The following is a 17,734-nucleotide window of genomic DNA, read 5'->3' on the forward strand; positions in this document are numbered from 1 at the left end:
CTTTCTTTGCTATTCAAGAATCTTCATCTTTACACACCCAAAATCTCTTATGCTGTTTTTTTAATGGAGGTAGCTATCCTACCCCAAAGAGTGTTTGTGTCTACACTATCCTCTATAGTCCAATTACCATCATTGATCATTTTATCTTTATATTTTATTATATTTTCTCCCTTTAGGTTCCACCATATAGTTCTCTTACACTAATTTATTTTATCCTTTCATTTCCACTTTTTAATACATATATCTAACACTAAAACTCTATTGTGTGTGGTTAAGCTTTCTCTTGGGATAATTTTACAAATTACAATCCTTACATGATAAACAATCTACCCTCCTAGTTAAGAAAAAATCTATTTGACTATTATTTTGTCCACTTTTGAAGGTTATTAAGTGTTCTTCTCTCTTCTTAAAACAAGTATTCAATGTAATAAAATCATAGCACATGGCAAAGTCTAAGATCATCTCCCCGGGCTCATTTTTGTCTTCATATCCATATCCTCCATGCATCCTCTCATAACCTTTATTATCCCTTCCAATGTGTCCATTCAGATCTACTACTATGAATATTTTTTTCAATCCTTGATATGTCTTGTATAATACTATCCATATCTTCTCAAAATTGTCTCTTAAGATTTTCTGATAAGCCTACTTGAGGAGCATAAGAATTGATGATATTTATTATCTTTTGGCCTAAGACCATCTTGATTTTTCTATCCTCTACTCTATTTATAGCTACAACACTATCTTTTAAGTTTTTGCCTACAATAATTCCTACCTCATTCTTATGTTTTACTTTTCTAATGTACCAAAGTTTAAATCCTGATTTATCAATTTCTCTAGCTTTCTCCTCCACCCACTTAGTTTCTTGAAGGAAAATTATATTAATTTTTTTCTAACCATTGTGTCCACAATTTCCATGCTTTTACCCGTAAGTGTCCCTATATTCCAAATTGCTAATCTAATTCTAGTCTCCTTACTAACTTCTTTACCCGCCCACAACCAGAATGATGCAGGAACCTTCACATATTAGTCACCATACCCGAGTGCCAACACGGCATGTCATAGTCCCACATCGGATGTGTACTAGGAGATCTTGGGCTTATAAGGAGGGTTTGGGCTCCAAGGGAGGTGTCTTTTATAGGACAAACCAGTTAGGCCAGTAAGCCAAAGCGGACAATTACCTCACCAAAGTTGGGCCCAAGACCATTACATTTGGTATCAAAACTACCCTAGGAGTACTATCATGTGAGCGGATTTACCTTAGGGGTATTATCATGTGAGTAGATCCTACACAGAGGTGTAAGCCACTTTGACGAGAACTTCATAGAACGGATGGGAGAGCATGCCTGAGATCAGAAAGGAGAGCCAGACTGAGATCGGAAAGGAGAGCCAGACTGAGATCGGAAGGGAGAGCCTATCTGAGATCGGACGAGACAAGAAAAGTTAAGAAATAAGTATACATACCCTCTTGTGAAATAGGATCAACCCAACACTCTAAAAAAGTTACAAACAAATTATTCTTTACTTCCCACGAAATTGAACGAAGTACAAATAAATGTGAGCATGCCTCCCACTTCAATGACAAAGCACACATACCCGGTGATAGAGCTTTGTTTGGCCTTCTTTGCAATAGATTATTAGCATTGATTCTATAAAGGGCTGCAGTCCAAGTATAAGCCTTGATTTTAGAGGAAACATAACACTTCTCAACTAAATGATTGAGATAAACTTCCAACAAAAGGATTAAGTTGGACAGCATTGTTACTAGTTAATGTAGTTATTTAGTGTTACTGCTGTGTAATTGCGGTGTTAGTAAGCATGAGTCAGTGCATGTTAGTAAGGTTAATATGGTCATTATTATGTACTCGGGATATATAAAAATAGAGAGAGAGACCGATCATTGTGATTAAGTCTTCAAATTTTCCAAATTCTTCAACTTGGTATGATCGTATGACAGCACGATTCCAAGACCTAAACCCTAATTGCCTCTGTCACCATCAAACTGAAGCCTAAACCCTAAGGCTGCTGTTATAGACCTGAAAACCAGCCAGCAGCTGCAGGAGGTCACAGCAGTTGCCAGAAAAACTATGGACAACACTGCCAGTTCAAGAGCACAAAAACCCTACTAGACTTTGCAAAACCAACACCAGAGCCACCCACAGACATTGACGATCTGTGCACCACTATAATCAGATCGCTGGAGCTGCCCACGCGCCCTCACGCATTGGTTGAAGGCACACAGGACCGACCCCACAAGCTGGCATGTGAAGCTTCTTACAGGCATATTTCTGGCCTGCATTTCTACTGCAATGTTCGAAGCCCACTGCAAGCATATTATTGAGTTTTTGTTGATGGTTTTTTGTCCAAAGATCTCACATTTTTAGTTGTTCATGCATGGCACTCCAGGAATGAGTATTTGATACCACCAGAAGTTGCTTGTCAATGTTTATTTAGTTCACTGGGACCAGAAAAAGTGGTATTTGCAGCGTTTCTGATTCATTCAGTTATTTATCTTGTTCGTCATGTGCTTGTGGTTTACGCTAGTTGTCAAAGGTCGAGTGTGTTAGAATGGGGTCCATGAATCCCACAAGTATGTTGTTCAATGTTTTTTGGCTTCCATATCAAGGTAGTGTGTATGTCAGCATGGAGTCCCCAAATCCCAATAGTATGTTTCCTTCACCAGTCACTTGTTTCAACTGTTGGTAAAACTGCATACTATAACTGTCTCAAAGGAGTATTCAAGGTTCCTGCAATATCAGGCATCCCAACAAGTATCTCATCACATTGCATCTTTTGCTCTGAAAGGTAATCCTACAGCCTGCAGTTCATCTGGTATCTCTCCCACTAGTCATGTGGTTATCGAATCTGCCACCACTAACCATATGACAAGTGTAACCAACTTCTTTTCTACTCTCCAGTATTCTAAGAATCTACCTTGAGTTGCCTGATTGATCGGCCCACTGCTAGATTTAAGGGGGACAGCAGCAGTAAATCCTACTCCCTCCATCTCTTTTTCTTCTTTTTTGTACATTCCTAAATCCCTCTTCAATCCCATGTCTGGTAATAAGATAGCAAGTCACTAAATTGTTTAGTAACCTTCTTTCCATGTTCGATTGTTATTTAGGATCTAAAGACGAGGAAGACGATTAGCACAAAAGTCAACCTACGTGAGGCTTTTACTACTTTGAGTCGCTCTTAGAGGGAGTACAAAAATTAGAGAAACACTGAAAACCAAGCAGTTTTACATTTCGGTTTAGTTTTTCGATTTTCGATTTTGGTTTCAGTTCTGAATTTAATATAAAAACAGTTTGTGGTTTTGGTTTCAGTTTATCTTTTTGGTTTTCTTGTGAAACCAAACCGAAAAACCAAATTATACATATTTGTTCTTTAATATTTATAATTTTGTTAAAAATGTATTAATAGTTAGTTGCTTTTTATCTAGCAATTTTAAATTTTTTCAATTATTAAGACAGCTGAAGGAAAGAGATTAAATATATATAAAGCAAGGACAGCTCTCCCATTAAGCATTTGTCATTGTAGGACAACCAACCAATGGAGAGGCAGTGGGCACTGGACAGTGAGCATTTGGAGAGGCTGGCAGAGTTTAGTTTGTCCCGCATCGATTATGTGAGGAAAGATCAGTCCTCCTCACTCTTATAAAACCACCCCTCAACTCCCACTTCTTCACACTCTGGTTGGCTGAAGCCCATGCATGTGCAGCTGAGTGCTCAATGCTTGGGCCGAGTTTTGTTCCATGCTCAACTTTAAGTTTAAATAATTTTGTTGACTTGAGTCCCTTTGTGGCCCTGAGGAACATGCAGCAAGGAATTTTTATTTTTTTTATAATCATTTAAAACAAACAAAAACCAAACCGAACAGGTTTAACCCTGGTTTTGATTATTGTTGAACCATAAATTTTCGGTTGAGTTTCAGTTTAAAAAATCTTTTACCGGTAACATTGGTTATCTGTTTTCGGTTTTGGAAAAAACCAAACCAAATAAAACCGACTACAACCCAAGTCACTCACTCCTCCTATTGCTTGCAGTGCTACTGCTTCTGCACCACTTCAATCCATTGCTGTCTTTGGTCATCCCAAATTAAAACTGCTAGTTCCTACTTTAAGTGGTCGTTTGAAACTACTTCTGGAAAAGTGTTTCCAGAAAAAGTGCTGAATTAATTAAGTGCTGAAAATAAGTGTTCAACTAGAAAAGTATGGAAAATCATAAGTGGTGTTTGGTTGTGTTTAAAATAAGTGGTATTTGGATACTCACTTTTTCTCTAGGGTGCTATAGGAATTTATATTATTATACTACATCAATAGTCAATATATTATAGTATTAAATAAAACAACATATGATTAATTTTAAATATATTTTAAATTAAAAATATTGATATTTTCTAATTAACAATTTAATTAATAATTATAATAGTTATTTTTAATTAGCATTTAAAAATTTTCTATTAAGTAAAAAATATAACATTATTATTTTTAATTAACAATAATATTGTTATTAATTTCTATTTATAAAATATGACTATTATATTAATTTATCTTAAAAATAATATTAGTAATTATGTCATAATTTTTAACTTATTTAATGCTAATTTAAATTAATAGATAGTTCTTAATTCCAAAACTGAATTATATTTCATTAATAACCAGTATGTCATAATACATAGAAAAATAATACATTATCATTTTTAATTTAATTTAAATAAAAATATTAGTATTTATAATTAAAATTTAATTGACAATTATTGTTATTTTTTAATTAAAAGTTAAATATTTTATATTAAGTAAAATAATATAATACTATTATTTTTAATTAGCAATAATCTTGTTATTATTATATATTTACAACATAGGATTATAACATTAATTTATGCTAAAAATAGTATTAATAATTAAATTAAATTTTTTAACTTATTTAATGTTAATTTAAATCAATAGATGGTTCTTTTTATTGTATCAACAGTAACATTGCTCCCTTATGAGCAATTAGTAACAGGTTCAAGTCCACGAAAACAGCCTCTCTACACAAAAGCAGTGGAAAGGTTGCACAACCCTCCCCTACCCTCACAGAGTAGGAAATCTTGTGGCCTAGGGACACCTTTTTTATGGTTCTTTTTACTCTTGGAATTGAATTATATTGCATTAACAATTAATATGTTATAATACATAATAAAATAATATATGATTATTTTCTAATATATTTTAAATTAAAAATAGCATATTTTCTAATTAACAATTTAATAACTAATTATGTTAGTTGTTATTTTTAATCAACATTTAAATATTTTTACTAAGTAAAATTAACATAGCATTATTATTTTTTAATTAAGAATAACCTTGTTCTTAATGTATATTTATAACATATGATTATCCTAATAATTTATGTTAAAATAACATTATTAATTAAATTAAGATTTTGAATTTATTTAATATTAATTTAAATTAACAGATGGTTCTTTTTCTTCATTCCAGAATTGAATTATATTTCATCAATAATTAGAACACATAATCAAATAATATATGACTATTTTCAAGTATATTTTTTAGAATTACAAAATCGTTACTAAAATTTATAATATTTACAAATCTGACCCACCAATGACTAGTGTCACTTACAAGTGGCCAAAAGGCTATCTTTCATTACTTGTCAAAATCCACTTATCAAGTTCTCAAAAAAGTGGTTCTGGAAAAGCAATTTTGCAATAAGTACTTGTTGCGGTACAAGCCAAACACCACTTTTTTTTTGTAAAAGTACTTATAATAAGTGATAAGTGCTATAAATACTTTTTTTAAAGTGCTACAAATGGAGACTAAGTTTTGTGTCTAATCTTGAGTGCGCCTTGTCAATTGGGAAAGCATCATGGTGCTCCCTTCACTCCCCAAATGAATAAACAAGCATTTAGCCCTATCATGTTAGTCCATTTCAATGTTTGAGGTCATAGCCTGACGTCAAAGTTGGGGTTCCAATGCTTTGTTACATTTGTTGATGACTACTTTAGGATGATTGGTTGTATTTAATGAAAGATCATTTTGAGTTGTTTAATATCTTTTGTGCCTTATGTTCTCAAATAAGGACAGTTTGATATGCCAATAAGGAAACTTTGTAGTGATAATGCTATGAAGTACATCAATACCCAAATCATTACCTATAATAATTCTTCCATTAGTCATGTGGAGTTGTGAAGGGAAAACAAAAATATTTTCCAAGTCATTCATACCCTATTGTAACAACTAACAAATGAATGTCCCTAAAATTTTTTTGAGTGATGCCATGCTCACTATTTGTTCCCTCATCAATAAAATATCATCCTCTATCCTTGGCGGTAAAATAACATATTCAGTTATCTTTCCAAAGGCTCTCTTGTTCTCACTCCCTCCTCATATATTTGGTTATGTGTCCATTTTCTATTAGTGAAAGTCCAAGAATGGATAGCTTGAATCCTCAATCTATCAAATCTATTTTTTTTGGGCTATTCTTATACTCAAAAATGGTATCCATGTTATAGCCCTACTTTACATCGATTCTTTGTCTCTATTGATGTCACCTTATTTGAGTCTACACCATACTATTCTTATTCCTTGAGTTCTATTGACTTTGATGAGTATCTTCCTCTGCTCAGCCTTCAAGATCCTAATCTATAATCTTTGCCCAGTCCTCCTGCATCTTCATCTAGTTTGAGTCATCACTCAAATCATCCTTATTTGCAAGTGTAGGCACAATGACTCAAGGAAGGAGAGTCTCCTCCAGCTTCTACTTCTAAACCTCTAATTCTCTCGTCAGATGACCTTGTTTCTCAAGATGTTGAATTGTTGTTTGGAAAGGTAAACAAACTTCTACCCAGTATCCAATATCTAATATTGTTATGACTTATTGTCACAATCATATTACTGTTTTGTTAGTACTTTATCTTTTGCTGTTCTTCCAAAATCTATTTCTAAAGACCTATTTGATTCTAGGTAGAGGACTACAATGGTTGAACAGATGTGTGCATTATAGGATAATGATACCTAGGAACTAGTATGTATTCCTCCTAATAAGTCTATCGTTGATTATCGCTAGGTGTAAATTTTGAAAGTCAACTCAGATGGTTCTATGGCTCATTCAAAGCCAGTCTTCTTACTAAGGGATACACTCCAATGTATGATTTGGATTATTCCAACACATTCACCTTAGTCAACCAACTTGTCTGAATTCATTTATTCATCTCCTTAGCCACCACATTTTATTGGCTTTTATATTATTAGATGTGAAGAATGCCTTCCTACATTGCAATCTGATCTTCAAGAGGAGGTCTATATTGGAGGAACCCCTTGGGTTTACAGCTAAGGGGGAGTCACGATTAGTGTCCACTTAAAAGTCCTTGTATGGTTTGAAGCAGTCTCACAGACCATGGTACTTGAGCTTGGTCTTCAATAGTGCGCAGTAAATCACTTGTATTTTAACATCATACTGCTGCTTGTGGTAGGATTCCACTCATTGGGTATGTGGATGATATTGTGATTACTGTGGTAATGATCAAGGTGTCAAGTGCCTAAAGTACTTTTTCTAGAAATTAAATTTCAAACCAAGGATTTAGGGCCATTTTCTTGGGTATAGAATTATCTAGATCTCATACAAGGACTATCTTGCCACAAAGGGGTTAGTATCGAAAAGTCTTCACACCGGGCTTGATATACATGGATGAGCACCAATTTGACCCAAAATCTTAAGCTATCGGGTCCTGGGCCCATCCATGTACACAAGTCATCCATCCTCCACTTAATTTTCTAATGTGGGACAACTCTCACAAGTGATTTCCAACATACTCTCCCTCACTTGTGAGTCTTTGTAACTCTCCCTTGAATGGGAACATTTTCCCTTTGTTCAATTCTCCAACAGCTGCTCAAGTGGACCTTACCACCACGCCTTACATGCCTCAAATTGCGTTCCACGTGCCTCCAAACTAATCCTATCTCTCGCGTTTTGACCCCATATGAACCTTATTGGCCTCAATCACACACTTGGTCCTCCAACTATTAACACATCAGGAAAATTTTTCTCTTATACCTCGATTTTTTTGCCCAAAGTTATGAATCGCCGGCTTTGATACCACTTGTTAGAATCAAAAAGTCTTCACACGGGCTTGATATACATGAGTGAGCACCAATTTGAACCAAAGCTTAAGCTAACAAGTCTAGGGCCCATAAATGTAACTAAGCCATCCATCCTCCATATAATTTTCCTATGTGGGATAACTCTCACAAGTGTATTTCCAACAAAAAGAAGTATGTTCTAGACCTATTAGATGAGACTGGGCAGTTGGGATCCAAACGTGTCAATACACATATAGATCCTAAGAGCAAATTAGCGCCAAAGGTAGGTGATCTGTTGGCGGACACTCAAAGATACCAAAGACTTCTTAGAAAGTTGAATTATGATTTGCTGGCGAACACTCAAAGATGCCGAAGACTTCTTGGAAAGTTGAATTATATCCCAGTCACTCAACCTTATATACCTTTCACAAGTGTGCGCCAATATCTCGATTCCTCGAGAACAAGTGTCATTTGTATCTTGAGATACCTCAAAGGTGCACATAGAAGAGTTTTGTAAATCGGGGTCACACTTATGTCAAGGATATATAGATGCGAATTAGACTAGGTCACCTTCCAACAAAAGATCCAAAACAGAGTATTTTGTTTTTGTTGGTGTTAACTTGGTATCCTGGAAAATAAGAAATGAACTATGATGGCCCAATTGAGTGTTGAGTCAAAGTATTGGGCATTTGGGCCATTGCTCACACTAAATGTGAGCTTCTTCGGCTAAAGATATTTTAGAAGAACTTGTTTTCCCTCTCGGCCTATGAGATTGATGTGTGATAAATTCATAATCAAGCTGCTTCATATTGCCTCCAACTTGGTCTTCCATAAGAACACATTGAAGTTGATTGTCACTTTGTTCAAAAGAAACTTGTGCAAAAGCTCACTACGATGATTCATGTGAAATCTAAATTATTCCAACTTGTTAATTTATTCACTAAAGCCTTAGGGGGTGCTTAGGTTAAATCCATTTGTAACAAGATGGGAGCATATGATATCTATGCTCCAACTTGAGGGGCGCTGCAATGTTAGTAAGTGTGAGTTAATAAGGGTAATAATATGGTCATTGTTATGTACTTGGCATATATTACAAATATAGAAAGAGAACTATTAATGTGATTAGGTCTTCTAATTTACCTTTCTTCAACAAACACGACCATTGGGATTGCAAATCAGATGTGTAAATAAAGACTTATAAGAAAACACACCAAACAAGTGCAAAACCTATCTTCTGCCATCACATCCCACAATAAAGCAAAAAAAAAAAAAAAGGTTTTAAAAACATTCAAAAACACCACCAAATCATCAATCACCATATCACTCAAATTATTAGTGAAATGAAAATTCCAAGAGTTAGAATACTCCTTAACAAACAAGAAATCTGCAATAGGACAATCGTGAAGAATAGAGCGATGATATAGACAAGAAAGCCTAGATCAAAAGGAGCATCCCTAGCTCAAATGTCCTCCGAAAACAAACCCTCCCCATTCCTAATTTTATAAATCACGTGTGGGAAGAAAAATGAGGAATATAAGAAACAAACTTACAAGGGCATGCCGCATGCATGGCTTATCATTAGTCCTAGCTCTAGCATCCTACTCATTTTGCTCAATCCCATAATTACAAAAAATTGCCTTATGCTAAATGGACTTAGGCTCTAAAGGGAACCGTCGTAACCACTTCTCACTAAAGAAATGTTTTTTTGGCACCATATTGCTATATGGCAAACCCTTCCTCACTTTTAGGTTTACAAAAAGTATACCAATTAACCAAGTGATCTCCCTCACAATCCCCAACTCCAGACCACAAACAATTTCTCATGATCTTTCCTAACGTATAGGCCACATACACTAGAATCCTAAACAAAGACAAATACTGTAAAGGAATAGAAGACATGCAAGTTTGAATAGAAGTAAATTCGACTGCCAAAAGTTAAGCAACCTCACCCCCCCCAAAAAAACCACCCTCCTCACAAACTCCAAAGAAACTATCAAAACCCCTCATGCTGGCTGTTACCTTGGAAAACCATGAGAAAACCTAATGACACTAAAATCACTTCCTACACTCCAATTAGGGGAGCACAAATTGTACAAGGCATACAAGTCTTCCTAAAAGAAGACCCTCAGCCTAAGACAATTAGGACCATACATTGATGCAAACCATCAAGGACCCTACCTCTCAAATCCAAAAGAACACGTAACAGAAAAAATGCTAGCAAACCTAGTGTCTCAAAAACAAAAATAAACCCTCCACCCTGAACCTCAAGCCACAAGAAATTTAACACTCCCACTTCTCACTATTTTTAATAGGAAATCATTCTTCAAAACAGAAACTAGAATACAAATAAACAGCTAAAAGAACAGCTAAAAAAGTGCTGCTCTCCAGTTCCTTCGGAGGTCAGACAACAAAATGTCCCCCAAAAAATCTCGCTAAAAAAGTGCTGCTCTCCAGTTCCTTTGGGGGTCAGACAACAAAAAGTCCCCCAAAAAAGCTCAAAAGGTGTGCTCCAAAAAAGGCAACAAGAACTACTCTATCCGTAACAAGTGCAAAGATGTAGTTTAAGCATCGAATTTGGAGGCACATACATTTCTCTCAGTCCACAAGGTCCAAAGAATAGCATAAACCACGTATTTCCATAAGGAGAACCCTCTCCGCTTTTGCCAAAATCCCAATACTGCATCAACAAGAACTTATCCACATATAGTGAAGCTACCCAAGTTTCACCAAAAATAAAGAACAAAGGAGACCAAAGCTGTCACACCAGCCAACAATGTAGATAGAGGTGCGCAATGGTTTCATTATTCCAAGCACATCATATACAAATATCTAGGCTGATAGCCTTACAGTATCCCCTTAGATACAACAAGCCATTTTTACGAATCCTGCTAAGAGTCATACTCCTAATGAATACACTGATCTTAAAAGGATCCTTGGCTTCAAAATGACATTAAGCCAAAGAAAACAAGAGGTATTGAAGGCAAGTGCTTTTCCTTGTGTGGATCCTTTTCCAATAAATGCGGAAAGAAAGATTGTGACGAAAAAGAGCTCGAAGAATCCCTAGGCCCTAAACAAACCCTAGAATCACTCCTTGAATGAGGTGCAACAGAATCCAAAACATTTAGCAAAGTGATAAGCTCATCAACCTCCCTTTCCTCAAGATTCCTTAGAAAGTGGAAATACTGAGTGCCCTCCCATGAAGAATAAAAAGAAGAGATCAGGGCATTAGAATGGAAAATAATCTAAAAAGATGAGAAATCGAAATCTCCAAGGTAATCTTCCCCACCTAAAGATCTTCCCAAAACCAAGTCAAATTGCCATTACCCATTTTGAAACAAGTGCAAGGAGAGAAAAGCTGGCAAATTGGACAGCCAATCCTTGAATCTAGATTCCCAATAGCACCAACCAACCACCAACCTCTTATTCTCCAATGGCATCACCAAAAAAGGTAAAGCTTTTACGATCACCTCTTTAATTTTACAGCACTTCTAAGGATCCCCAAGACACCAACATTCCAACTCAATGCCCCATTGAGATACCTTTTCCAACCCCTTCTCTTCTGCCCTTTGATCCCCATAGTCAATGGAATTGCTAACTTCTGTAACTCTTTCTCAACACTATTCTTTCTTTCCTAACATAAATCCTAGGAATCACAGCAACCTTTGCCTCCTGCCCATTAGGATTCACTAATCTCAACCCCAACCTTTCCTAAACCCCCTGCCGGTCCCAGGTGTCCCTCTCACCTCCTAGTGGTTCCTTTGTCAAAATTACCACTTTAGAATCTAATTCCCTTTGACTTTTCAGAAAAATACAGCCATATTCATTTGAGCACTAGTAGGTAAGATACATTTGCCAGATTTACTATCATACAAACTCACAACTCAATGTTCATTCTCATTTAAGGAGATAACAGTAGCATGAGAGTAAGAAACTATTGCAGAGAGTTGGTACCAGGCTCACTATCAGGATTAGCAACCTGAGAAGCCAAAGTATCTTCCAAACCGAGGCTAGGCGCCAGGTGTAAGGAAGTCCCTGTAGGATCAGCGCCAAGCCACCAATCTGACCAGAGTCAGAAGAATCAATTAAAGCTAAATTAGCCATCTGCATGCTGTCCTGCTCACCTTCTTATGCCCATGTGCAAGGAAGTCCCTATAGGATCAGCACCAAGCCACCAATCTGACCAAAGTAAAAAGAATCAATTAAAGCTAAATTAGCCATCTGCAAGCTCTCCTGCTCACCTTCATAGTGAACCACAAAATGATCTACTATGAGAGGCTTCAAATAAAAAAGTTTCATGAGATCTATGAGGATTACAAACATCCAAAAAGCCCCATTCTTTGCTCCATTATTGAAAATATCCATGTAATTTGTTTCCAAGCTCATCAAAGACTACCAACCTTTCAATATTGCAATATCCTTCTCCAAATATGCATTATCTTGTATCACCGCCAAGTTCCCAGAGCCACAGTCATTGCACTTCAGCTGGTAAACTCCATTCTTTTCTTGACTAGAGATTGTTGTATGATCTCAATAAACCAAAGCTTTAATGGCTTTGAAGAGATGCGACTAGCCTGATGCTTCTTCTCCATCTGAGATTCAGAGATACTGGATACCACCCGTCCCAAAACATTTTTTCTCAATAGAGATGAAACCATAAGATTTGATAAATGACAATCTCATAAGCAATAAGTACCCAGGAGCTCTAAAGGTTCTAATTCATCAATTACTTTTTGCCCCACATTCTTTGAGAATCAGAAAAATCCCTTTCTAGCTTTTCATTTGGAATCTGGCTTCTCCTACTTCATTTTATTTTTATTATTTATTTATTATTTTATTTTTTTCCCTCTCTTTTTTCTCCTTTCCATCATTCCTTAAGTCCCATAGGTTTGATCCTATAGTGTTTTTTTTCAAAAGTAGCAAAAGAAATTTAATTAATAGGGAGAGAATTTACAAGAGGGAGAATAAGACATCCCCCGACAAAGATCCTCGATCTCAGCACTTCCAGCCTCTGCTCAACTGCTTACCCAAAGGTGGTGGGGGTATTTGGTCCCACTCCCTTCAAGGCCAAAGAATCACAAGGCTAGGCCTCCCCAAATTAAAGCACATATCTCCCTTGGCCTTTTTTGTTGGGCTGTCATCCTGATTTAGTCCCATCCACAGATTGATCATTGAAACCAGTGTTTTAAAAGCGAAGGCGTAAGGCGAGGCATTTTACCCTCGGCGAGGCAAGGCGTAAGCCTTTTGGGACTGAAATTTTTAAAATAATTAATAAATAAAAAATTATATATATAGTATTAAAATGAGAAAAATGTTAGAATAATGGAAAAAATAATTTATGTATTTACTATTTCCAAGCTAAAACTTTTTTTTGCCCCTTGAATCAGCTTCAGACATTTCAGCGGCAAGATTTAATTTAAACAATTAAAATATGAAACAAAAACGTGAGAGACGAATAAAGAACTTAGACACATGAGACTTCGAAAGAGAGAGAGACCAGATGCTTCGAGAGCGAGAGAGAGCAGATGCTGAGAGAGAGAGAGAGAGACTTCAAGAGAGCAGAGGCTTCGTCAAGCTTCGTCCAGGCTTCGAAAGAGAGAGCAGAGGGTTCACCGAGCTTCTTCAGCTTCGTGGAGCTTCGTCCAGGCTTCGAAAGAGAAAGCAGAGGGTTCGCCGAGCTTCGTCGGCTTCGTGGAGCCTCATCCAGGCTTCGAAAGAGAGAGCACAGGGTTCGCCAAGCTTTGTCCAGGCTTCGAAGAGAGAGTGAAGGCTTCTTCAGGCTTCGGCGACAGAGCAGAGGAAAAGAAGCTTGCAGGAGACCGAAAGGCGTACGCCTTGCTTATGAGGAGTAAAAAAGCGTGGTCTTTTGGCTGAGGCATACACTTTGTTGGCTGAGGCGAACGCTTTCTTGGATTTACGCCTTGAGGCGTTTTTTTTTTTTGTCCCAAAATGCCTCAAAAACGCCTTTCAAAACACTGATTGAAACTATTAGCAACGATCAGCCTTGATGTTTCTTTAAGCCCAAATATTCCTCCAAATTTGAATTTTGACAATTCCAGCCGTCCTGCACTACTTGAATCCGTATTGGCCTTGTGCAACTAAATTGGTTAGCCCAGAAAAGCATCTTAGTCCACACTCGACCAACCTAAAAACTTCATTGCTGAACACACACTACCTCCTCGTATTCAGCCAAACTACCCCAACAATCAGAACAGGAACCACCAGCTCATACTCGCTGCATGAAACTCTCCTTTGGAACACACAAAACTCCTATTGCCTCACTCAAAAACTTTGAGGGCTAAGCCCTATTTTCTGTTTTGAATCTGACAAAACCAGTTTGTCCAGAAAATAGGGCTTCGCTATTTTCTGTTTTGAATCTGACAAAACCAGTTTGTCCAGATCTTCGAAGCAACAAAAGATTTTCCACTATCCCTTTCCTAAGAAACCTGCTGGCGAGATAATTGCTTGAGCCCCTCTACTATAAAGCCTCATGAGCACCATCATACTTCCATTGGAGTAGCACTCAATCAACAAATAAGGATTGCCAACTTGTCTACCATTGAAACTCTCCCTTTTCATAACAAAGTTTATTTCAGACCTTCAACAATTATTTGAAAACTCCTCTATTTCTAACTAAATTAAGATTCTTCTCCCCTCATATTCTCTATACTTTTACGATTTTACCAAATCTTCCTTCTTACCTTCCAGCATGAAGTCAAAAAAATTCCTCTCAATCACAACAGATCTCCAACAATCACTCCTCCAACCCATCTTAGTCAGAGTTAATGCTAGAAAAAGTTGAATACTTGCAATGAGATTAAATGAATACTTGCAAGTAGCAAATGAGATTACTAGGTTGGATTAAAAGATATGCCATTGGAAACATTCTACAAATTCAAGGGAATTAGGACGTTGGCAGTTTTTTGGGGGCTCAGGGAGGAGGGGGCTCTAGATCTTTGTATCTGGCTCCAATAATGGTGACAGCAATATTCAGAAAGGAAAATTCAGTACTACTACACTGTTTCATTGTCATAGTAACCAACCCAACTGCACTTTCCTATCTATTCAATCTTTCTGTTATGCTTGTATCTTGCAGCTGATTAAACTTGTGAGCATAATTAACAACAAATAACATGGATAAGCATAATTTTATACAGAATCTAATGACAAAAGGAAAAATAATGTTTAAGCAAGTACTACCAAGGTCAACATCCCTATCCATTCCATATTCAACAACAAAGCCATGATGAGAATCCAATGATGATCCACCAACTTCAGGAAAGAAAACTGCACAAAATTTCATAAAAGCCATCAGCTAGATGATTCATCGAGTTCTAAATTTCTATTTGCATTTTCATCATGAAGTGACTATGTTACCTTTAGATAGAGGACGTATAAAATCATCCATTAACTTATCAAGCATGGTTTCCAGGCCAAAGTCATCAAGAACAGCACCATATTTATTCATAGTATTTGGTCTCATAATTCTGAATTTTGTTTCATGTACCCATCTTTCAAAATTTTCCACCTAAGCAATCACAACCTAATAAGAAAAAATAAAAGCTGAAATACAAGGAGAAAGTTATTCTAACATGCCAATGTCAAGAACATAAATAAATGATACCTCAGACAACATCAATTCACAGAAACTTGGCCTAAGCATCTCAAATTTGTAAACTCCTGGAGAGGGTTCACACATTATCCTCCTAAAACTCTCCTCTGTATTCTCATTGATTGCAGTGAGAAATGATGGGGCAAAAAAGTTTGCTGCATGCATTGTATATAGCTCCCTATGTAAAGGCTGCACAGAGCAGGCAAATATTACAGGAAATATACAGGGAATCCATTAAAGAGTTTTTACATTCCCCTTATTCGCAAAAAAAAAACTGTCCATCGAAATTAAGCTCTAATTTAAATTGTCAGTTCCTCATTTCTAAAACACGTTTGGATAGAAAAAAAAAGTATTTACTAGAACCAAAAGGAGAATGAACAATGAAGGGGACAGGGAACTTCCAAACACAAAGGGAAAACAAAAAAACAAACTACAAGAAATACAAGCAGCACAATAAAGCCTACCAATCACACTCAACATCCTCAAAATAAAAGCCTTCGAAACAGCCTGCATAAAAGTCCAATGAGATGCCAAATACCATACTCGCTCCCAAATAAGGGTAAATACAATCTCTTGCCGAAAAAGATACACACGTTCAGTTCCAAATAACCCCCCACAAAAAAGCAAATAGAACACACATTCACAACCTACCAGAATCCTTACTCTTTCCAAATCCCCTAAAAGAAAATACACAGAGCTCCTCTGCCAATTTCAGACACACCAAAAACCTCACCAAATAATCCAAATACTCTATTCCACATGTCCCAAAGAAATGAACCGTGCAAAAACAAATGGAAAACAGTCTCCGAACTGCTAAATGAAATAAAACACACATCAAGGGACAAAACTTTTGAAGGCCTCATACTCTGCAATTGCTGGTGTCAACTCTATTAAAGGCTACCAACCAAACAAATACTTAAATCCTAGCAGGGACATAGCCTTCTTATGCAATGATGAATAGGAAGACATATTAGACCTGATAAGGCAATAAAACAAAAACTTACAAGAGCACTCAACTGAAGAATCCAAAACCCACCCATGACATCCCTTTTATTAGAGATACAGCAATCCTCCAACACAACAAGCAAAGAAGAAAGCTCCTCCATCTCCCTATCATTCAAATACCTTCAAAAATTGAAAATACCTAGAAAAGAATCACTATCTAGAATTAGAAAGGAAGAAATAACAGCATGATGGCGAAAGGATAAACATAAAATGTCCATGCAAGGCAATTCTCCCCTCCTTTGCCGCAACACCCATTACAAGTGTCAATATGAGCTACATCGGGCAACAACATGAATGGAAATATCAAGAAAAAGCTTCAATATTCCCGTCCCAGAACCTATTCCTTTAAGCAACGAAGCATATATTATTTAAAAGATGGATTTTGCATGGACAAGCTTTTGCTGGTTATTTTTAACAATTTCTGTGTAGAAAAGTATGGTACAGGACAAAATTTTATTGTAAAGACAGTAAATATTCAATTTCCTTTGACTAAACAATTTTTCCCCTTTAAGGCCATTAGTGAGTAACAACTATCATATGATTCATACAAGTTGTTGGTCCGAAAGTTCTCAATCAAGAGTTCACATGAAAATACCTGATAGTTTGATATGATCTTCTGCCTGTATTCTCTATGCCTTTGAACCTGTTAAATGAAGTAGAGACTATGAACAATTGTTTGCTCAAGAGAAGCAATATTTGACTCTATCTGTGAGAATGCACGTGTTAATCATAGTGTAAATCATTTCACTGGAAAAGATATCCCTACTTTTTTTATTTTCAAGAAGAAAACAAAACACCCCTAAAAAGAACGAAGTTTGACCAGAATCTACATCCATCCTACATGTAAATTTATAAATAGTATGAGTAAATCATTTGCTCAATAAAAATATCCTCATCTTTTTAGAACAAAAGCATCCCTTCTAAGATGTTGAGTTTGGTCAAAATTTGGTAAAAGTGTATTTAAAGAATTTATTTTAAATGATTCAAACCTCAAAAGCTTTGTGCATGACTTCAATTTCCTTCCTATGTTAGTT

General features: G+C 36.3%; 1 protein-coding gene across 2 annotated transcripts in view; it reads right to left on the minus strand.

Moving 5' to 3' along the window:
- LOC131152711 (2-oxoglutarate and iron-dependent oxygenase domain-containing protein CP2-like) overlaps positions 1-17,734 on the minus strand; it is a 72,671-nt gene that overhangs the window by 42,711 nt on the left and 12,226 nt on the right. Inside the window, exons 2-5 of one of the 2 annotated variants that reach the window (XM_058104523.1) lie at positions 17,296-17,343; positions 15,708-15,884; positions 15,461-15,611; positions 15,284-15,370 (exon numbers count right to left, since the gene is read on the minus strand). In XM_058104523.1, the coding sequence (XP_057960506.1) occupies positions 15,284-15,370; positions 15,461-15,611; positions 15,708-15,884; positions 17,296-17,343 (463 nt within the window). Of the gene's footprint in view, positions 1-15,283; positions 15,371-15,460; positions 15,612-15,707; positions 15,885-16,699; positions 16,764-17,295; positions 17,344-17,734 lie in introns of those variants that run through there. The other variant, XM_058104524.1, reaches the window with a different exon arrangement.

The sequence above is a fragment of the Malania oleifera genome, chromosome 4 (genome assembly GCF_029873635.1).
Source record: "Malania oleifera isolate guangnan ecotype guangnan chromosome 4, ASM2987363v1, whole genome shotgun sequence".
In the NCBI taxonomy this organism is placed as follows: Eukaryota; Viridiplantae; Streptophyta; class Magnoliopsida; order Santalales; family Ximeniaceae; genus Malania; species Malania oleifera.